Here is a 24617-nt window from a genome sequence, read left to right on the forward strand (position 1 = left end):
GCCATGGAGGATTTGCTCTAGACCCATTAATCTGTATCTTCGAATGGCATCAAGTGTAGAACATGAGGTACAGACATTTCGCAGTTTGAAAGAAAGAATACATATATGAAGGTCGAGGTGCATTATTGAAGGATCTTTAATTACAAATAGCAGAAACCAAGTAAAGGTAACTAAAAAAGAAGTGAGGGATAGCCATTATAAAGATGAGAGGTAGTTCAGAGAATCCAAGAGCCAGAAAGCAACTAGGCCCTACAAATTCTGATTCAGAACTGGAAAATTGTCAGGACTCTCTCCATCTTGCTTTTTACTACTCATCTGCTTCATTCTCAGTTGTCTCTTTACACAGAAGAGAATCTGATTGACCAAGCTGGGATCAGCTGTTCCTTGTTAGCACAGTCCATTATAACCAAGGAAGCAAGGTCAAGGAATGACGATTATGACTGTACCAGCCTACCATCAGGAGTCACTCTCAAAACAGAATGTGGGTGGTGCAGGCAAGCCAAGCAACATCTGCCATGCAGACCTGTTAGATCACCCATCTATATATTTATTTTATTTGGAGATAATCCTGAGAAGTATTCATGTAAGGCCCTCTCCTCCCAATGCAAGGGGTGATTTTTAGGAGGAGGAAAATTATGAGGAAGGCAGAAAAACACAACAACTATGTAAAGAAAAACCACAAAATGGCTGCAATTTGTTTTGTTTTGAGGTATAGGAACAGGGGATTGAACCTGGGACCTCATATGTGGGAGGCTAGTGCTCAACCACTAAAACACATCAGCTCCCTGATCTTTGTTTTTAAAGAGAAAATTTCTCTTTCATGCCCACATAGTATAAAGGGAAAGAAAAATGGACATAATTCTAGTTTAAATCTCTTAATGTAATCCAACAGTGGTCATGTGACATTGAGCAATTCAGCTCACAGCTAAAAGCAACAGTTGGACTAAATTCTCTTTCAGGTAACTTCCAGACGCTATTAGACTCTTATATTTCCATTTGGTGAGAACAATTGCTTAGGAATTTATTCTCAGATTTATTGAACAACAAAAATGGTTACAAGATGGACTATAGAATGCTATAAATCTGGATTGATCTTGGCCCTGCCAATCATAACAGTTTGACCTCATGTTAAGTTAGTAAATTATTTAACTCCCGTAAAAGCCCAAGTTTGGTCATCTGTAAAATGCAGGAAACAGTGACTACTTCAATGGGCTGTTGTGACCACTGAATAAGAAAATGCATGTAAAACTCCTGACTTACTCTGATTGCTCAATTCTTGTTTTTATGATCAGACTGTGAAAAATCCTAAAACTTTCTGTCTTTTTATCCCTTTGTATAAATGTGCAAGTACGTGAAAATTAATTTCCAATACTCTTTTTCAAAGTACTCTAAATGAGATTAGAGATCTGGAAATGCTAGAGAAATGTACACAAATAATACGTCATTCACAAACTTACTGTGCCCTTGAATAATTTAATTACCTTTGTAAATATAACTCTCACACATCCTTCTGGACAGATGTGAAAGCATGGAGCTGGACAATAAAATCTGCGATCTGATCAAGAAGAATTCTTCTTTTTATCCAAAAGGGGTCACCCAAGAGGCCATGTCAAGTCATCGAAATTCATGTCCTCTAAAGGTAAGAAAACACCTTTCTAATTTTTCTCAATATACTCTTAAAGAGTTTGCTCACTAAGAAGAAGTTATGGGGACTGTCCCCAAACCATTTCCAGTTAGTCAAGTACTTCCTTGATGGCTGAGGATAAAGCTTATGCACCAGTATAAAACGTCTCTTTACATAGTCACTTCCTGTTACTAAAGAAACCCTTCAGCGAAAGCACTTTACTGTTTAAAGTGTGATATCAAGCAGCTATGACTACAGGAAAATGAGGAGCCCATGCTATTGAAAAGTATGTTTAATACAGTGACAATCCAAAAATTTGAGTTACTAAAATCAGCACAAGTAATGTCCATGCTTTAAGGGAAAATTTACTAATTAAAGGAGCTGTTTGACTGAATTTCCTCTTTTCTCAGGATATTTACCAAAAATACTCTGTGTAAGGAAATAAAATCTAAGGATAAGTTTCAGCTAAGAATTTTGTAGATGACTTTTTAGAAATGAGTCATAAATGACAACATAAACTCTTAAGCTTTGGAACCGTCCTGATTAGAAATCTTTTCATGATCATTACAAAAATTGAATATAAGAAAATTTGAGGTCACAAAAAATTAAGTAAATTCTACTTCTATTTTGGTTTTTATTTATTAATCTCATTGTAGAAAATTTATATGGACAAGAATAAGGAAAACTATAAAATTCACCTAGAGACAGACTTACTGTAGAACTAATGAAGCTTGGGCTCTCCTAAACAAATATTTACTTTTGTATCTAATTCACATTTCTTAAAAGAGGTCCCTGATTTGTGTAAAACTCATTAAACCTAGATCTGTCTCTGAAGTCACTTCTGGGCCCAGCACTCCCTGATGGCAACGCAAACATTTGGGTCTCTCTCTGTTTCTCTTTCACACACACACAAACACACACACACACACACACACGCCTGTTTTGGAACCTACTTTCTTTCATGTAATAATATGTTGTGGATACTTCTGTTCCTTTCTCATTCATTCATTTATGAACAGATAGGATTTCACGCATTCTGCATCTAGGTACTTTTACTGTTTAGAAACTCACTTCTTCCTGAAACGGCTGTCCTTATTTTTGAGGTGACAAAATAAATGTCTGCTAATGGTCAGGGGTAAAGGAAGACTTCTGTCTCCCCTTCCCTTCTCCCCTTTTCACCCTGACTCCCAGCACTCATACTGACACCCTAAGTCCCAGGTGGAACTTTATTCCTTCAAGGAACTGTGTTTTATTCAATGTCCTCTTGTCTAACTCCAGGAAGATATTTAATAATGAAAATTTTAATCCTTTCCAGTATCCCGATCTTCATATTTTCTGATTATCATCTCCTAAAATCCATTTCCTCATGGAGGACCACCTTCCCAATTCTGTTCTTTCTTTCTGTTGGGAAAAAAGGCCTTGTTTTAGTTTGCTAATCTGCTGAAATGCAGATACCATAAAATAGGTTGGCTTTTACAATGAGTCCATGAAAATGCCCAAATCAAGGCACAATCAAGGTGATGTTTTTTTCCTGAAGACCAACTGTTGGCAATCCTAGACAACTCTGTCATATGCAAGGCATGTGGAAGTGTCTGCTGGTCTCTCCCTTCTCTTCCGTGTTTCATTGCTTTCAACTTCTGGCTTCAGGCTTTCTCTCTGTATTAATCCTGTTTATAAAGGATCCCAGTAAGAGGATTAATACCCACTCTGGGTCATGCCTTAATTGATGTAAGCTAATCAAAAGGTGCTTAACTGAAGTAACCTAATTAAAAGGACCCACCTACAATAAGTTACACCCACAGGAATGAATTTGCTTTAAGAAGATAATTTTCTGGGTTCATCCAACTTCAAACTGTCACAGACCTCTCCCAAACCCCAACACCATTCTTTTGGTAATAAATTCCCTCACTTTGGGGACCTTAATGAAACTTGGGTCCCCTCTCAGATACTGTTTCCCTTACCACCGCTTTGATGAAATTTGCTCATTCTCCTATATTCCAAACACCCAGGAAAAGGATAGCAAATTCCTAGCTGAGTATCTTTTCTTTTTCCTGTGAAGTGCAAGTTAAAGACAACTACAGAAAGCAAGAAAGTTGAAGGAAATCAGAGAAAATATGAAATAGCTGTTGGGACACAGGGAGACAGAAGAAAGCAAAACTAAATTGAATTGTTGAACATCAGAAATAACGAAGTTGAGTTTAAAGACTACCACTTTATGATAACAGACAACACCAATCACTCAACAGTTTGGGGACTTCTCCTACTTCTTTAGTATCTACATCAATTCTCACCAGGTTAAAACATGTTCAATTCTCTCCCACCTTTAATATATCTATACAGAGAATAAGACGCTACATTATTTCATGGATAATGTTCTAACTCACTTTTCACTTTCTAGCCAACCTATAACCATCACAGCTTCTAAGATCTTCCCCCTTATCACTTCATTTCCCACTAATAATCACTAATTTGCTAAATCCAGAATTTATTTGTCTCTTAATTTTTACTTGCCCTCTCATTAGCATTTGGTACTATTCTCTAATTCAACTTCCTTAAAATTCTTATTCTGTTGACATTTATAACATTAATGTCTCAATTCTCCCCACTTCCTTTTATTTCTGGCCTCTCTTTCTAATTCACCTTCATTGGATTCTCTTACATGTCCTTCCTGTATTATATTAGTGTTATATTAGTGTTACCCAATATATATGCTTATGACTCCAGACACATATACTTACTAAATACACATATACTTACACATATACTTCTTTTCCCCATGCACATCAATTTCACTCAGCATTTCCAAAAGTGAACTCAATATCCTCTTACAGAATCTGCTTATTTTCTTTCAACATTTCCTATTCTGGGTGATAGATCTCTAATAAGCCAGTCTTCCAAACTTGGACATAACCATGGCTTCCTCCAGGACTGCCATGCTGCATAACTCCAGAAGGCACCATTTATAGAGTAGTGCCATCTTTCCTTCACTCTGTACCCTTTCTTTAGGGACTTGCATATTCTACTTTTTTAATATCTCTGGACTTCTCCCTTCTTCTATTCTGATTGCTATGACTTAGTTCAGATACTTATTTTCTCTTGCCTGGACTATCATTAGAAGATGGTTGCCTTGCCTCAGTTTTGCCCCACATCAATTCATCTCTACCGGCATAGATCTTGCAAAAGCATAAATCTGCTTATGTTATGCTACACTGCTTAAAAATTAAAAGTAGAACGCTTTCATCTGCATCATAAAGTCCAAATTCCTTTGTGTGAGATATAAAATCCTTCATGATCTAGCACCTGCCAACATTTAGAACCAAAAATTAGGAAGAAGATTTAATATTTGTTGAGCACGTTAAATAACAGGTGTTGAAATAAACATTTTGTATTTTGTTTGATATCTACAACATTTAATATGGTTATCTTAATCATATTTAACATACTTTAATCCCCTTTCCAGATGAGGAAACTAAAGTTCATGGAAATTTTTTAATGTTCCCTAAATTCACATAGTTGTTAAGTGCTAATCTCAGAATATGAAGCCAAGTTTGTAATTGTTTTACTTTTCAGTTTCATGTCACTTTCTAGGTATTCTGCCACTTCCCAAATCTTTACGTTCTAGCCACCTCATGATCCTTTAATAGGCCATGCATTTTCATGTACTATGCCTTTTCACATGATCTTTACCCTTTCTGGAAGACCCTTGACTCCTTGCCCACTGGATGAACTATCCTTTATGCAAATCCAAACCTTTCATGGTACCTTCCTCTCTAGTCCTGCATGGAGTTACTCAGGTCCTTCCCTGCTTTGTCTTCAATCTTTGCCTTCTTTATACCTCATTCATAGGCTTTATCACTTCTGTTTTGTCATCATTTATGTATCTGTCCCTCCTCCATGGACTTCTTCATTATGGGATATAACATGCTACATGAAAGTATAAAGTGTCACAACATAGATTTTTCCAAAACATAGCAGTATTAAATAGCTTGTTTAATTTCCTGAGCCACACTGGTAAAGCCAAAGTTAAAATCAGCCTAGCCTTAGAATAGTTCTTGGTGTCTACAAGGAAACATTGAATGTACAGTCATAAACCCTGTCTCCCACCTCTTGTAAGGCAACTATCATTTGGTCTTGTCCATTCTGTTACTCTGAAGTCATTGACTGCTGAAACCTCCAGGTGACTGTTAGGTGCACATCCGTCACTGCTCTTTCCAGTGATCTATAAATACATCTTCCCCAACTTTGGCTACACAGGTCCCCAGTGCTACATTGTACTTCCAAGTTTTACCAGAGACAGAAGTTAACAGTCTGTCAGTTTTCCATTGTTTGGCTCTTAGCTGCCATTTACTGAGTACCTACCTGGAGCTGGCACTTTGTGAAGCATTTCCATATATCAGTCCATTTAATCCTTACCTCTCTACAGATGGGAAAACTAAGACTCAGTAAATCTAAATGCCTAATAGAAATTGAGCCTGGGACTAAGGTCAGATCTGTCTGTCTCAAACCATTGTGCTATACATACTGCTCTTACTTCCCTCCTCCTTTCCAAAATAGTCATTTGAGAACTGGGCCAGAACTCAAGCTGGTGTCAGGAAAAATGATATCATCTTTGGATCAAGCTTCTGTGCCTTTACTCTTCTCCTATGGTTAAATCTCCCTGGAACAGCCTCTGGGAATTTCTATTCTTCATCCCAATAGATCTCTATCATATACACTAGATTCTCATTATCCACAATAATTATGTTCTCTAAGTTCACCAGGAACACTGAAATAGCAAATACTGAACCATTGCCCCTAGGGGAAATACACGGTTGGGTTCCTGTGAGCCTCTGGTCACAAGATTTCCTCAAGCAATCAGTATTACCTTGTTTTATGTGTGTTTCTGTTTAAATATACCTTATATCTTTTGCCTCCTCTTTAAATCTGCATGCTCTGATTCCCTGGGAATTTCTTTATTTCACCAGTCTCTTGGAGATTACCACCATATAACCCCACTGAGAAACAATATCATTGACTTCAGGAAGTTTTTTGAGCAATATTTAAACAAAACCTATGAACATAAATTTCAGCAAATTTAATAATATATGTCATTGAGGGACAGGTAATTGGAGCTCATTAATAATGTGTTGACCATCCCAGAGTCCTCAGTATTGGGAAATAAAGTATGGACTAGAGTGGACTTACTGGTATTCTACTATGGAATTATTGTGATTCTAGCAAAGGAATAAATTATATCATTGATGTAGAGACAGTGGCCACTGGAGTTGCTGAAGGCAGGGACAGGGAAAAAGAGGTATAATATGGAGGTATTTGCGGGATTTGGAGTTGTTTTGAATGCTGTTGCAGGGACAGATGCAGGACATTATATATCCTGGTATAATGTACAGAATGGAGTGGGAGAGAGTGTAAACTACGATGTAAACAATAATTCATACTGTGTAACAATGCTCCAAATGTGTTCATCAATTGTAATGAACGTACCACACTAATGAAAGAAGTTCTCGATGTGGGAAAAGTGGGGCATGTGGGAAGTGGGGCAGATGGGAATCTCCTATATTTTTTAATGTAACATTTTGTGTGATCTATGTATCTTTTAAAAATAAAAATATATTTTTAAAAAATAAGGTGTTGATTCATCAACACTGACCTCAGAGTCAATAACATTGCACCTCATGTCTAGACAAAGCTTACTTAACACATATATAGTCTCCATAAAGCACATCATAGACTTCTTTACCTTAAGAACAATAGGTAGCACTTCAGCACTAACTTGGGGGCCATTTTAAATAGCAAATTACCAATAAAGAGAACAAAAATGCAAAAAACATGGGACTAAATACAGCAGGCAAAGGACACTTGTTTACAAAAGAGAGCTAAAACCTGAAGGCAGAGTATCACCTTGTTTAACCTCAGTTGGGAACTTGCAGGAGGGGCAGCTGAAAGTTTTTGCTGCTGTCCACAAATGACTATGGAAGTACAGTGAATATGGATTTTGGTGGTACAAATAAACTTTAATAAGTAGATAAACTCACAAATACAGAAACCATGAATTATGCGGTTCTACTGTACTGTTCAATGATTGTCTTCAAATATTTGAGTCCTTGTATAAATGCAGCTTAGCTTCAATCTGGAAGTTCTGCTGATTTACTGTTTACATGATAGCATTCTGCAGAAAGGAAATCCTACAGTCAAAACAAAACATAAAACATTTTTCAATATCAATATCTCAGCAAGAGATATTGCTAGAACTGAAAAATCTGTAAAGAAATTTGTGTTTTGGTAAGACAAGGATGACAGAGGGACTGTGAGGGACTTCTCTCAATTTCCCACTATATGATGTAAGCAGAAAAATGATAAGGTGGACTCCATTTCCAGGAGCAGGAAATGAATTATTTTATGACTTCATGAGCTGGGAAAGATGTAGCTGAATAAAAAAGATATGATTTAATGTAGGGACCTGAGACATATGTCAAGTTCCCTTTTTGCCCAACTACTTTAGTTACACTGCCAAGAATAAGGAAAGAGGGAGATTACTACAAGAGAAATGAATGGGCTGACTCACTGATTTGAGGAAACACGACAACATTATTGATGAACGTGAGGAACTTCATCGGCATGAAAGCATGCTTTAATATTCTGGGACAGTTGAAACAGAAAGTTGGAAAACAAAACAAAAGATATTTAAGACCTTGTAAACAAAGGAAAACAAATTGCCTAAGTGAGAATATTCAGATTCCAAAAGCAATGTTAAATTACTAAAACAAGGCATTGTTTTAATTCTATGGGAAAATTCATATGTAAGCATTAATATATGACCCCATAAGAGTTTCACCTCAAATACAAAAGGAAGGAGAGACGGGAAGCTTGAAATGTATTTCTTGGGCAAATGTGTTACAGTAATACTCGGAAACAAGGATGAAATTTGGGGGTGTGAAAGAAAACTACCAGAATTGAGTTTGTTTAAGAACTTTGTCCTGACTTGGGATTCTATTTAGTTTTTCTGATTTTAACCAAGATTCAGCACCAAAAATTGACTTTGAATAACTTTAGTTAAGAATTGCAGTGGTTCTTCCAGCTGATGGAACAAATTCTACATCTATACATTCTTCCTAAGGTAAAAACTTTAAGAAAATGCTTTGGATGATTCAGAGAGTAATATGAATTTATGACACTTTGAAAGATTATGAGGGAAAAACTTCTGGCAAACTACAGTAAGGTGACATACAATTTCTGTAACCATACTGTTGAAAAATCAAAGATCCAGTATCCATTTCCTTATTTTCTTTTTTTGAAGGTTAAATTAGCTATTCTGTATCAAAATGAAAGTTTGATTATCAAAATTTTGTTTTCTCATGTTCATATATAAAAATATAAAATGAGTGAAAATGGGAAAGTACTTTGTAAATTTAAAGTGCTAAATAACTACAATATTATTATTACTACTATAATTATTATTACAATGCTAGTAGGATTAACTTGAACCTGAAGATTTTCTTTAATGTTTTTTAAACAATCGTGTGGCAAATCTCCACAGCTGATGACGGCCTTCCTCACTGAATTCCGTAATCTAATTTTGGGGGTTATAATTGTAGACTATTTTATGCTTTTTTTTTATATTAGGAAAAAAAATTCCAGATTATCATGTGAGAATCTGTTTACCTTTAATTAGAAAGTGCCTTCACAGCTGGCTAGAACAGTACTTCCTGCAAGTTTTCAAGCAATGACAAGGCCTGCCTTAGCTCAGGTACATCATCTTGTGGCATTTGAAGCTCGCAGTTGATATCTTGGATAAAACATTTAAATGAACCATGTATCTCTCTCTTATCTATGAAGTTTGACTATTAGTTTTTAGTCTTCTAATTCTAAAAGAATAATTAAACCCAACACTAAGCAGATTAGTGGAAGAGGCCAGGTTGTGTTTCCCAAAATAACATCATACAATTATTTTGATCTCATGGATAATCTGTCACATTATTCCTCCTTCCATTTGCTGTAAGAATTTTAAAAGGCTTCCACTGTTCATGAATTTCAGATATATATCAAGATAAAAAGATCTTGCTGTGTGTGTTCACCTTGAACTCTATTTTATAATAAGGTATACCATCAGGCATTGTAGGAAAATAAATGGGTCTGTAAGCTAAAATTTGCTCAAACACAGAAGAATTAAAATTCTTAATAAAGAAGAGCACCAATGGTACTCCCTAATTTTGAGAGGCATTTCTTTATCAGACAAGATTTTCTACAGGATAGAAGAAGTGAGGTAATTAGGATGTAAACTTGGACTCCCTTTTGGTTTGGTTAGAGACACTTTTGAGTGGAACACTTTCTTTCTTAAACATTATCTGTTCCATCCCTAGAAAAATTTGCCCCAAGTTCCAAAGAAGAAGGATTTGTAGAAAACTGAAAGAGGCAGGTTGTCCTTTGGAAGATATAAGCAGTAGTTGGATGAGGACTCCCTTGCCTCAGTGAAAACAATATTATTGGCATTTCCAGTATGGATCATTGGGTGACCAGGGCATCAGCAATACAAAACTAGGGTGATTGGTGAAGGTGACAGCTACTCAGGAAATCATCAATACTTGAAGTGAAGAGTGGTATCTGTGTGAAAATGATAATAGCTCATTAAAAGAATGTAAGGATCAAATGCCCATCAACAGAAGGAATAAATAAAATGTGGTATAGTCACACAATGGGATAGTAGTCAACTTTTTAAAAGGAATGAAGATGTGATACAGGCTACCAATGGATGAACTTGAAGACATAATGTTGAGTGAAATAAGCCAGACTCCAAAAGACAAATATTGTGTTATTGCATATATGTAAAATACTGAGAATAAGCAAATACAGAGAGAGAAAGTGAATTAGAGGTTACCAGGGCCTAGGGATAAGGGAATTTGGGAGTTATTGTTTAATGAGTAGAATTTCTCTTTTGGGTTATGAAAAGTTTTAGAAATGGAAGGTGGTGATGTAGCACACATTTTAAAAGTAACTAATACCACTGAACTATAGACTTAAAAATGATTAAGTATATATTTATCACAGTTTCTAAAACTTAAAGCAAAGGGAGGGAGGGGAATGAAAAGAAGAAACTCAGAACTTTGCAAAGAGAAGAAAGAATACTGGGTCTCAGAGTTTCTACTGAATAGGCACTTGGAGTCAAATGTATTATTTGGAATTATCACTCTTCCTTTTATTAGTTTTCTCTGACTTGTGTAAATTGAATAAGAAAATTTGGAAAACTATTAGATATGTCTTGATTTTTATGCAAGAAGAATAGGATAAGCCATTTGGGTTAAGAAACATGTTTACTCATGACAACATTAAGGATGCAGAATATTTGATTTGTGAGATACCATGAATAATAAGTTCATAGTGTTAGCAAATGTATTTTTTATGGCCATGATCTGTTTAGCTTTGTCACAGGATATGGATCTCTCATAGGGAATTCCAAATGAAAATGGGTTTTTGGAATCTAATGCCTCAACAAGACTCTTTTCAAAACAAACCTTCCCATTTCTAGTATTATTGAAAACATTTTTTAAATGTATGTAGGAAAAGTTCTAGCAAAATGGGCACTGTCAGTGCTACTGATGAATGCTCATCTCTCACTAATACCACATTCTAGATGAAATGTGTTATAAACTTCTTTTAATCTTATTTTGTACTATCTTTCTTCTCCTTATGTGACTCACATGATAAGCAAATGCACAAAGTGATAGGCTTGATGATGTCCCACAGGTCTTTTAGGAATTATTAATTTTCTTTCTTTCTTTCTGCTACTCAGCCTAAATCATTTCAATTATCTTGTCTTTGAGATCACTGATTCTTTCTACTGCTAGTGCTAATCTTGTGTTGAAATGCTGTAGGGAATTTTTTATTTCATTTTTTTGTAGTCTTCAACTCCAATATTTATGTTTGGTTCCTTTTTAAAATTCTCTTTTTTGAGGTGTTCATTTGTTCCTTCTGTAATATCCTGATATTCTTTAGTTCTTTCTTTCTATTTTCCTTCCTCTCCTAAACAGGTTGAGGATCATTTTTTTAAAAGTATTTGTCCAATATGTCCAATGTCTGTTCATCTTCTTTGATGGTTTCTGGATTTTGACCTTGTTTGGATGGACCATAATTTCCCGTTTTCTTTGTTTGTCTTATAATCTTTTGTTGCACACTGCATATTTTTATATTTTAAAGTGTTAACTCTGGGATTTAGTCCCTGAGCTGTTTCTTAAGTTTGTATTCAGCTAGTGATATGACAGGGATTTCCTTGATTGCCTGGAGCTAGCAAAAACAAGCAGAGCAACACAATAAACAACTTTCACAGTCTTTGCAAACTGGCTCTGCATTGACTGGTTCTGCTCTGTAGAGTTCAGCTCTCCTATCAAGATCGGCCCAAGGTGAATGGGAAGCACAGGGTCCTTTCAGTCTTTTCTGAGCCTGCATCTTGTCTTATGCTCATGCTTACTCATGGCCTTAGTAATTCCCCCATTTACAGGAATTTGAATGTCCCCTCTACTCTCTATGAAATAGACTTTTCCTTCCGGTTGCTCTATGATATGACGTAAAGCTGGTAATCCTTTTCCCCGGGTCACTTTGACTGAATTGTTTCTTATACTGTGTTTGCAGTTCAGAACTTGCTTCTGCCTTCATGACAAGTTCAGGGAAAATGAGCTCCAGGTGAATTCCTAATTCAGGTTTCCAGGATGCCATCTGATAGATTGGCATCTGCATATAGGCACCCCCGTATGTGCATAGGTGTTACTTTGTTCCCTTCAGAACAGGGCCAAGAACCCAAGAAAGGAGTGCAGGCTGGATCCAGAAACTTCTCCTACTGTTTTTAAAGCTGTGTTTCTTGACTTGGCACCTCCCCAGTTACTACAATGCTTTACCTGTTTTCTGGAATTTTGAGGAAGATGTCTCTGGTAGGATTTTCTAGTTGTTCAGAGATTCTGTGGAGAATAACACGCTAGAGCATCTTATACTGCCAACTTGGTCCTGGTCTATTTCCTAATTACCTTTTAAAATAAATTACCCTTTATTATTAAGGATCAGTTAGCAAAGGTTTACAATTCTTAAACCTAGCATACTGAGAGATTTTCTTTTGAGTCATGCTCATTTTTTGCATAAAACACTCCTAACAAGCAATCTTTGTATCACTCTGTTTCCATTAGAGTTATCACCGCAGTCTTGTTTTATCTTTCCATCACCTTTTTATTCCTCTATAAACTAAAAACAAAGAAAATACACTGAAATAGAACAGCTGTTTAAAAATGGGCTGATATCATTACTTGATCATTCTCTTCTGGGATGCATTGTGAGAAATAAAGGTATGCTATGATTTTCTACAAACGATTCATACATAAATGAATTTCATTCAATGAAACATATACTGCTCTGTGACAGGTAATGTTTGTTCTCAAGGCTAAAACGATAAGATATAGACCCTACATTCAAGAAGCATGCAGCCTCTCAGGGGAGAATAGTATATAATTTTAACTATAGTACTTGAGTATAAGTGCTGGAGTCAATGTGTCACAAAGTGTCATGGGTTCACAAAGGTGGAAGCCCCTCACTCTCCTCTGGAGATGCAGAGGAGCTTCAAAGAAGAGCTGATGCTGAGTCAGATTGTTTCCAGCTTTGTGGAATACTGAGACATCTTTTGACTGAAAGTTTTTGTATAGGCATAGTATAGTTTTCTAAATTATTCAACCAAAGCCAATTTGTCCTACAATATACCTGATATGTGCTAAAATTAAAAGCACTCATTGAAACAGACTACAAGTAATGTCACTAAATTGTGTGGGAGAATTGATTCAGAGTTCCATCCTGGAGACACACAAGCATATATCCCCCATGAGGCTGTGGAATCTGGGACACCCTTCTCACCTGACTTCCCTGGTCTAAGCCCAAAAGAGGTGATATACTGGTTTAGGAAATAAGGGACAGGAGTTTGTGATCTTTTGATATTTTACATACTTTTGAGAAGGTATCTGATTCAGGAACATTATAAATTTGTTTTTGATGGGGAGGGCCACATATGTGTGTGTGCACTTTATGTGCACATGCATGCATGTGTGGATAAAGGAGTGGTAGCAATGTCTACCTTGCATTTCTCAAAGGTATTAAGAAAGGGTATGGGAAATTTTTGAAGCAGAAACTGACTAGTAGGAAAAATAATCTAATATTTGCCAAGACCATTTAGCAAAATATGTGCTATTTCTGGGTATTGATGGATTATCCTAGCCTATTACCTCCTGAATATTTCCCCAAGAAGTTCTCTGAATGACTGATTTTCACAAGATCAACACCTTCTCAAATGGAGACTATACTGTAGAAATGTTATTTATCTACATTTATTGAAAACTAAAATATTTTTCATGTGGAATGTAGAGTGAGGTTACCACATTTCTAACATAATACCTCACTTTTAGCTATGCCAAGTAGTTTACAAATTCATCTGATTTAGTCTTCAGAAATGTTAAGAGATAATTCTCCCTGGGTCGCTCTAGCTTCTGCAGATCTAGTGAACAGTCATTGCCATGTTTATTTACATGATTTATCTCATGTCTTTAATCATTTTGCAAATGTAGGAACTACTATTGAAGATACCAAGACAAGTCCTGGACTATCTTTTCAAGTATGTTTGCAGAGGAAATAGCACTGGAAGATAGAGCATAACTTCTTCCAGAGCAGTGGGCAGATCTTTTTGCTGCCCAGTATAATATAGATAAGATTTCCCTCTGGGGCAAATGCTGAGTAGGTTTGTTTACTGCCCATTATAAAAGAGTTGGTTTCCTAAATCTTGGGAAAAGCTTGGAATTTCTTGACTTGACATAAATCTATTTAGGCACCATATTCACCTGAGCATTTTGGCACTGCCCATGTCAACTTGGGGAAGCATGGGGAACCAACATGAAGCATGAACAAGCTCATGCTTCTGACTGTGTTGTAAGTAATAAAGTCCTTTGTCTCTGATCCATGAATCTCATATCTTCTGCCAGCAATATGTAGCAGATTAACTTGTTAGGCTGCAAGTAACATCTCAGACCTTTCACAGTTCTTGAAAACAGTCACCTAGAGTTGGGTAAAATGTCTCCATTTTACATATAAGGAATTTAAGGTCCCCAGAATCACACTTAGAGTAGCTGAGTAGAGTAAAAATTTAGATTTAGGTGTCTCTGTGTCAAAAGGCCATATTTGTGTCACCGTTTTACCTTCTCAAGATAGACATAAAACAGCTGTAGAAAGCCAATAAAAACAACTCAAATATGACGGTATCTGAGCAGATATTTTTAAGACCCATTTTTCTTGTAGTACATTGTTTATAACAGACTCCGTACATTATCTGATGGCTCCTTACATGATTACCTTACCCCAGAGAACTACATATGTATTCATTTATTTAGTCAACTAATATTCATTGAGCATCTACTATGTGGTAGGGACTATTTCAGCCTGAAAAATAAGGACAGAAAAGAGAAGACAAAAATTGCTAGTAAGAACTTTCCATTCTAGTAGTGGGAGAGTACCAATGACCACAGAAGAAAAGTATATAGTATATTACATGTGCAATAGAAGGTGGAAAAATAAGCAGACAAGGTGGATAAAATGTGCTGAGGGAGTAATTTTAAATATGGAGGCCAGGTAAGACCTCAATAAACAGATGGCTTTTAAACAATAACCTATTAAAGATGAGGGGATGAGCTAATGGGTATCTGGAGGAAAGATAGTTCTGGGCAGAGATAGCAGGAAGTGTGCTTATGTATTCAAAGAACAGCAATGTACCCTGGACATTGAGCACAGTGAGCAAATGGAAGAACGCTGGGAAAGAGGTCAGAAAGGCATCTGCTAGATTGTTTCAGACTTTGATGGCCACTGTAAGGCATTCTGCTTTCACTCATAAGCTAGGAAGCCATTGGAAACTTTTGAGCAGACAACTGCCATGAAATGGCATGTTCTAAAAGGCTCACAATAGTTACTTTATTGAGAATAGATTGGGAAGGGGGTAGGCAAAAATGGAAGCATGGAGACTGTTATCCAGGTGAGAGACAATAGTAGTTTCTTATTGGTCCAAAGATGCTAAACATCTGCTTGCCCAAAATCATATAACTAGTACGTGGTAGATCTGAGTTTTGGCACAGAGCCAGATCTCAGCCACTGGACATTCTTATTTAAAAATTCATGTGATAAAATAAAGACAATAATAAAACCTTCCACTTTAAAAAGTTGTAAAGCAGCATGTTTATTTCACCTTGCCACTCTCCCATTAAACTGGGAAGTAAGTCTCTAGGCTCTTGCAACAATGTGCTGTTCTTCTTTCTGGATGTATTTTTGAAGCACCTACAAAAATATTCTCATAAATTAGGTGCAGGCTCTGAAAGAAAAATAGGAGTCAAATTTCATGAAGAAGATCAGTATGTTTTAAGAAGGGAGTACCTATTAGCCATCCAAGTAGAGACGACAAGCAGGCAATTAATATTGGAGTCCAGAGTGCAGGGATATGGTCCATTCTGAGTGGCCATGGTGAACTGATTGTTAAGTATTTCAATTGTCACAAGTAATTCAATGTTTTGAATATTACTCTGCAGAATGTTTACTAATTGGTATTGCAGTTGCCAGTCTCTCCCATTTAGTACATGATGCACATCTCCAGGTTGAATTTTACTGAAAAGCCACACTGATCACGTAATTCCTTTACTCATGGGTCTTTAGTAGCTTCCCATACATATGAAATAAGGCCCAGATTCCTTACTACAAAATTTAAAGCCTTTCACAATTGGATTTGAATCAGCTTTAGGTATACCACAAGTCCTACTCTAGTTATAATGGGCTTATTAGAATCCTCATCTTCATTCTTAGGTTTGTCCAACTCTGTTCTTAAGTTGCTTTCCTTACATGAATATTTCTCACCTTACTCCATCCTTCAAGACATAGTGGGAATTCTAACTCCTTCCATAAATATTAAAGCTGAGAATGAACTCCATCTCTGAATTCTTGGAGGTTTTACTGTTATATCACTTATTTGCTGGCTTTTTTATTACTGTTTTTTTATGGCATATTTGTATTAATTTCATTAGAAACAGAAAGTTTTGCATATGCACATAGTAAGTGGCATATAAGTATTTGTTGATTGATGGCCCTTTCCCTAAGTCATGTTTTTTGTTGCATAAACATTTGATTGATGGCCTTATCTTTAATATCATATTATTACTACCTAAGATCTTATAAACATTATTACAGATGGAAAATCTAAAAGAATGACAAAATTACCATCTCCCTATCATACAAATAAGGAAATTGAGTTTAGAGAGTTTAAGCATCTTGTCTAAAGTCACAAGCATCTTGCCTGAGGTTACGTTGGTGGAGTCAGAATATGAATCCAGATGATTTAATTCCAGACATCTTTTATTTATTTATTTTTTAGATTTATTTATTTATTTCTCTCCCTTCCCCCCCCCCCCCCCCCGGTTGTCTGTTCTCTGTGTCTATTTGCTGCATCTTCTTTGTCCACTTCTGTTGTTGTCAGGAGCATGGGAATCTGTTTCTTTTTGCTGCATCATCTTGTGTCAGCTCTCTGTGTGTACAGCACCATTCCTAGGCAGGCTGCACTTTCTTTCGCACTGGGCGGCTCTCCTTACGGGGCGCACTCCTTGCGCGTGGGGCTCCCCTACATGGGGGGCACCCCTGCGTGGCAGGGCACTCCTTGCACGCATCAGCACTGTGCATGGGCCCGCTCCACACGGGTCCAGGAGGCCCGGGGTTTGAACTGCGGACCTCCCATGTGGTAGATGGATGCCCTATCCACTGGGCCAAGTCCAACGCCCCAGACATCTTTTAGTCACCACTAGATACCCCTCTTCTATCTAGACAGCACATTCATTTTTAAATTCTTACAAATGCATCCAGGAAGCATAGATGGATTTTCAAATGACATTTTTAAAAGGTTATTAAAGAAAAGGTCATATTTACTTCAACCATTAAAGAATGCCTCCAAGCATTTGTAGAAATGTGACACTCACTTCTAGGACTAATTTTGAGAAAATCATTGTCAACTCTATTGGTATTTACAGAACAGTGCCCAGTCATTCCTTGTTACTTTCCTATTTGCTTCTCTTTCTCTCTCTCTCTCAAAATATTCTAGTCACTTCAGAAATGAGGATTTGAAGGATTGCTGACTTTTTCAAAAGGTTTGTGCCGTTTCTTTTATGACTCAGATCCTAGAATGTTATCATGTAAGTGTGCTTTGAACTGCTAAAACAAGAATTGATGAAGTAAAGGCAGACTATGGACTGTGCCACATAATCAGGTTCAGGAAAAGGATGTAGCAGTACCAGTGGAAATCTTTTTGGACTGGATAATCAAACACCTATCACCTTATTCCACCTAAAAAATAAAAGTAATTCTGAATTGCAAGTAATTCTGGGAGAATAGATAATTTTGAATTTGTTTTTTAAAAGCAAAGCTAATACTTATTTCATATAACTTTTATTCTTAGTGCCTTGAGTCTTAAAAATATTCAGTATTCACCTAGGAAAATGTAATATCCATATAATTATTGTATTTGGACTTTAAAAAAATTTTATGATTGAACATGAAGAACTTTAACATGATTTCATTATAATTCAAAATGGTAGAAAAGTAAAATTGAGTGACATGCATGTTATATTTATAAATACTTAGAAATGAAAAGCTATCAAGGAAAGATTACTGTTTAGTTTATATTTATTAACCAGAGTTGTTAGATAATATATTCAATAAAAGTATTGCTAATAACATGTATTAGTCAGCCAAAGGGGTGCTGATGCAAATATCAGAAATTGGTTGGTTTTTATAAAAGGTATTTAATTGGGGTAGGAGCTTACAGATACCAGGCCATAAGGCATAAATTACTTCCCTCACCAAAGTCTATTTTCATGTGTTGGACCAAGATGGCTGCTGACACCTGCCAGGGTTCAGGCTTCCTGGGTTCCTCTGGGCTCAGCTCATCTATTTTTTCCACAAGGTCAGCTGTAGACTATGAGGCTCTCTAGGCTTTGCCTCTCTCCATAAGGTCAGCTGTAGACTAGCAAGCGAACGGCTCTGTCTCTCTCCCTGAGACTCCAGCTTAAGACCAGCATCAAAGTCTAACATCAAAACTCCAACATCAGAGACCCTAGCATCAAAAGCTCCAACTCTGTCCTTTATCTGTGAGTCCCCACCCACCAAGAGGTAGGGACTCAATGCCCTAATCATAATTAAGTCATGCCCAGGTACAGATGAGATTAGAAACATAATCCAGTATCTTTTTGGAATTAATAGCCATATCAAACTGCTACATACTGTAAAAAGAAATGAGGACTATTCAAAAATCCTTGGAAACATGGAGTCACATCTCTGTTTCTCTTAAAGCTATTTCAGCTAGTAATACTTCTCATGACAAAACACGTGTAAAAGCCAAACTCTTGAAGTTTATAGCACATGTGAGAGGGGGTGGTGGTAAGAATAGGGCATATATAACAGAAAACTGTCCAGTTCCTAGGACTGGCCTATTCAGAGTTCCATTTTTATCAAACCAAACATGGGGTTCTCTAGAGGAGTTATCATTTATCCTTAAACCTCCACAAGGCTGCCTGAAGCTAATGGAAAATCTGGGTGAGCTAACCTGTATAGCAGAAGAGGCAAAGAGATTGTGGTGAAAAATGCAATGGTATAGGATTTCTGTTCAAAAGAAGCTATCACACTTAGCAATAAGTCCACATTAAAGATATCTTTACAGGGGAGACTTAAAAGAACAATTGCAAGGATAGTATTTCCCAGCAAGAGATTGTTCTTTCAAACCATTTCTCTAGGTCATAGTTACAACATACATTGGGTTTTATTACTGAATACCCAAGTAAGGCTTAAGGGAACCTCGAATTATATATAACCAAGTTTCATTTTTACTGGAAGAAAAATATTTTTACTATAGGATATTTTTTTCCTGATGAGCAAACTTTCATGTAAATGAAGTATCACTCTCCAGGGTAGCTGTGCTTCTATATCATGAAACCAGATCACATGTGACTCATACTTTTACTTCTAGAACTCTGAATGAAAAATTTGATTCCCACCTGTATTTCTGAATATTGCCTTAAGGAAATGTCAGTGTCAATACCTTTTTACTTAAGCCTAATCCAAAAGAGATCAAAAATCCAACAAAATGTAAAAAGCACAAAAACTAGCAAAAACTTTATAAATTTGGTGTATGTCTTATTTCCCAAAGCTGCTATGAAAAATACCACACAACAAGTTGGCTTAGACGTAGATAATTTATTGGGTCATAGTTTGGAGGTTAGAAGTCCTAAATCATTATGTCTACAAAGCCATACTTTTTCCCAGAGTCTGGAGCAGTCTGATGACAGTAGTCCCTTCTCACACGGCCATCTCTCTCTCCTCTTTGCCTTCTTCTGACTTTTGGCTTCTTTACATGGCTTTCTCTGACTGTGCCTGAATTCTCTCTAAGGGCTCCAGTCAAATAGAATAAGGCTCACCCTGATTCAATTTGGCCAAACCTTGAATATGTCTTTATGGGGGACATAAGTTCAGTCCCAATCAGTGTGTAATGTAATTATACAGGGATTCATTAATTGAACAAAAAATGTTGAATGCCTGCTCTCCCATGTACTCCACTAAGTCCTGTGGATACAGAGATAAACACAGGAACATGTAAATAAACCTTTGTAATTCTTGGTAAAGTGCCCTGCTTGGCTGGAGAGAGAAGGACAGTAGAAGATCACAGGACAGGAGAGACAGCTGGGTCTTCCAGGCCATCCCATTGGGTGGAAGACCAAGGGAGGGGACATTGTAGGCAGAGAGCACAGCATCTACAAAGGCACAGGGATGGAGAGCAACAGGAGTCATTTCGGGACTGGGGATAATTCAGAGAGCTGGAGCTCAGATTGAGAGTTTCAGAATGGTGAGAGATATTAAGGAGAAAAGAGAAGGCCAAATCTTAGACATTTAAAGAGTTGGTATTTTTTAGGCTGTATCCTACATATATGTGGTTATCCCATAGAAAAGTCTAAAGAAGAATGTAAATTAACTTATTGACTTCAGATTCTTTCTATAATCCTTTCCACAACATATTCTGCCCTTCAGGTGTTCTTTTCTCTTCCTTTGCTCCTTGTCCTCCAAGACTCATTTAGGGTCTTCTGCTCCATCATGGTCCATTTGTGCAGCTCCAAATCTCTGTAATTTCCAAGATATTTTCAGTAATAACCTTCCTAGTGTTTTCTTCCCTCAAACCCTGTTAAATAACAGTAGTCAACTAATTCAAACTAAAATGATAGTAGGAAAAAGATTTAACTCCAAAGGAGTCATGGAGAAAATCTGGACTTGACCTATAGAAACGTTTTTTAACCAACAACCTTGCTGTCAGTATGAATTAGCCTTGCAAACAAGTGCCCATTTTTCTTCGTAATTAATTATTTTCTCTTTTAGTTCTGTAAGACTTAGTAGCACTTATATAACTATCTATGAGTCATTAAGTTCTACACAGCTAAGCTCACGTTTAGAACGTATTGCCAGAAAATCTTGCCTATAGGAAAGCAAGAAATCAAGCTGTTAAAAAGTCAACAGTTACCTAATTGCTCTGGGAAGTAACGATAAAGTTATAGCAGTTAGGTTACTGAGAGAAGACTTGGTTTTCCCAGGCTTTCTGCTGCAACTTCCTCATCCAGTGGGAGAAATTGCCAGTAAAGGAAGAATGACAATTTACATACTATAGCAAGGCTAATCTGCCCCACATCTTAGTCACAGCCTGCCTACTTGAGACATCCTGGGAAATCCCTGTTTGGAAGAGAACAAAAGTTAAAAACACGGTTGCTGTGCTTATAATCTTATTCTGTGTGGTTCACATGCAGAGTCATTTGTTTGCTTTTAATGAAAAAGTGTTGCTATTTTCCATTATGGATGAACTGTAGGCTTTTTATATATTTTTTATATATTTGATATCACCCTGAAGAATAACATAAGAGATATATTTTTTCTCTTTCTCTTTCTGCTTTCCAAGACTCCAGGAAAAACAGCTTCCCTGGCACATTTTATACAAGGCACAGCTAAAATGAGTGGTGCAGAGAGTTCTACAGAGCACACAGAGGTAAGAGCACATTCTAGGGGATGAACTGACCATATCTAGCATCAATAGCATTTCTAATTGTTAATGTGTAAGTAATAAGAGTAGAATATGACTAACTTTCTTTCTATGGCTAAGAGCTGCTCTGTATTTTTGACCAAGGTTATTTAAGGATGAAAAAGTATCTGGGTGATTGTTGCATTTCCTTTAATGCCTCTGTGCTACATTTCTTCTTTTATAAAATTAAAGGTTTAAATCCTCTCCAGGTACCTCTCAGCTTCCAAATTCTATGGGTTCTATACTTTATGTTTGATTTAGAGGAGTTTGATTAAATGCCAAAATTAAAAAGGAACCTACCCTGTGATGATTAGAAAAAGAACATATTATAGCAATAAGATATCTATAGTAAAACACTTACATATATTCAGTTGATATAGTAAGTTCTGTTCAGTTACTGCCTCCTACTAGATTAGAGTGGTACAATAGACACTGAATGAATGAATGGCAGAAAATGCTTTTTTTAAGTATTTTAGTGAAAACCAAAGTATAATGGGAAACTAAGTGGAACTCATTTGTTCACTTTGGTATTTAATTGAGCAATGCCAAAACTTGAATATTTATAAGTTATATGGGTGTTTGGTAAATAAGAAAGAAATGCCCAGATACAACCACACAAATTATACTTTTTAGAAGTAACTGTTCTGTAACCAAGCTCTTCTTAGAACCAATGATAAAGTCTTTATGTTTATTACAATAGCAGATGCCTTCATTAGCAAGTGGAAAGCAAAGCATATCCGAATTAAAAGTTTTCATCAGACCTTTTTATTTGCTTGATTTTACTTCATTTTAATACACACCTGAAACATATGAACCATACTAAAATGGTGACCAATCACAAGAGAAATTTCTGATGATGTATTATAAATTACAAGCAATTCTCATCATTGTGTTTTCTATCCTACCCCCTTAAAATGCGTATTACTTCTGAGTTTCAGAAAATAGTACTTCTATAGTTACAAATAGATTGTTTTCCAGGTTTAATATCTAGCATTTCTGGAATACTTAATTATAAAATAAAAATCTAGGGTAAAAATATTCTATCTTTTTTTCAGTGAAAATTATCTATGATAACAAAAATAAAAACGCACATTTTCTGATTGCCTCACTTCTGGAATGAATTTCCAGAAGTCAGGAACGTAGAAATGTTTGAGCGTCACAAATTTTGTCTACATCATGAATAGAGGGGAGAATTTTTGAAGACCAAAAATTCATGTGCCAAACATTAGTCTGAAATGAGGAATCTTAAACTTTAGTAGGAATCATAAAAACAAGAAATTTGTTAAAAATAGAGCAGTCCTTTCTCCACCTTCAGAAGTTCTGATTTAGTGTTCTAGGTGCCTTAGGTTTACCAAGCTCCTGGAGTGACTCTGATGCACTCTTGTGGTGAGAGCAACTGGTCTGAAATTCAGTCTCACTTCTTCCTTTTTGCATTAAGTAAAATTGACTCATGGCATTTTCCAGATCAAATATACCTAATGTTTAGTCTGTTCCAGTATAAAATGGAATCAGTGTCTTGGAAGCCCTCCAAGAAACAGAAAGACCCAATTTCAGAACCCAGCATACTTGCCACCTGAGTTTTACCGTCACTCTTGGTGATCCGCCAAACCAGCTTCTTGAGGTCGAGTTCAATTATGATCATTCTGAGTTTAATGATCCATGGAAGAATGTCTCCTTTAAAATGTGACCTTATCTATGTACTGGGTCTAAATAAGAAGTTGAGAGATCTAAGGAATAATATCTAAAGAGGTATAAAATATCATCAAATGCTAAAGAAGGGATATATATGTTAAGTACAGGAAAGATAGACAATGCAGACATTATTTACAAATAATTTCTAAAGAAAATAGTCCTTGAAATCCCATGATAATTTCAAAAGAGCTAATTGATTGTAAACGTTTCTGGCAAAGACCAACATACTTTGAAAATATGTCTTAATTATCCAAGAATATCTTTAAGCAATTTCATGGTCCATAATAACTACTGAGCCTGAAACTGAATAGCAGATTTAGGTATTACTGTAATTGTCTGACTCATTCTATTACTTATTCGACTTAGATGAAAGACTAGTAAGACAATTGAGTTACAATAGGGAAATAAATCCTTTACTTAAGTGGGTTTTGTTAGTGGTCAATTTAAGCAGATTGGAAGCAGAGTTTCCAGCTATTTTGTACTTTCTTTAAATGAACACCTGCCACCTGAAAAAATTTTCTAAAAGAAAGCTAGTTAAATGTTCACTATAACAAATGATTTGTTTTTACTCTAAATATGCAATCTAGTGGCTTTATTCCAAGACTGGTTAGAATTGCACAGTAACAGATAATCTGCATGAGTTTACTTGTGTCATGGTTATTGAGGTAGAAAATTTGCTTTAGCCTTGGAATCAGTTTAACACATTTTTGCTGTACGTGCTCTCCTTTTTTCTTTTTTTTCTATGACTCCTCTGATTTTTGCCAGGGTGACTATTCAGAATATTTCTAGCAACATATTCATGGGCACATCTACCAAAATGACTTATTGGAAACTGTTAATCACATAAAAACCTAAAATATATCCACGAAACATACCTGACTTCTATAAGCCATTAGACTGTGAAGTGTACCTTGGGAAAAGATTGAAATCTAAGTCCATGAAATTCTGCTTTCTGCCTTGATTATTATAAAGATACATTTAAATTTTAAGAAATTATTAATTTGGTAATCAATTCATCTAAAGGAGTCTAAACTATTTTGTTTTATATTTTTTAAATATGGGTTTTTTAGGAGGTACCGGGAATTGAAACCGGACCTCATAGATGAGAAGTAGGTGTTCAACCACTGAGCTACACCTGCTCCCAATCCACAGGTTTTT

At 36.2% G+C, this 24617-nt stretch overlaps 1 protein-coding gene across 2 annotated transcripts in view; it reads left to right on the forward strand.

Annotated features, from left to right (window-relative positions):
* Positions 1 to 1578: 1578 nt before the first annotated feature.
* The window catches only part of TNIP3 (TNFAIP3 interacting protein 3), a 52496-nt gene continuing 29457 nt past the window's right edge, over positions 1579 to 24617 (forward strand). For both annotated transcript variants that reach the window (XM_012530610.3, XM_071214897.1), the window contains exons 1-2: positions 1579 to 1639; positions 21648 to 21734. In XM_012530610.3, coding sequence (XP_012386064.3) covers positions 1607 to 1639; positions 21648 to 21734 — 120 coding nt within the window. In that variant the 5' untranslated portion in view covers positions 1579 to 1606. The remainder of the gene's footprint in view (positions 1640 to 21647; positions 21735 to 24617) is intronic.

The sequence above is a fragment of the Dasypus novemcinctus genome, chromosome 1 (assembly GCF_030445035.2).
Source record: "Dasypus novemcinctus isolate mDasNov1 chromosome 1, mDasNov1.1.hap2, whole genome shotgun sequence".
Taxonomy (NCBI): domain Eukaryota; kingdom Metazoa; phylum Chordata; class Mammalia; order Cingulata; family Dasypodidae; genus Dasypus; species Dasypus novemcinctus.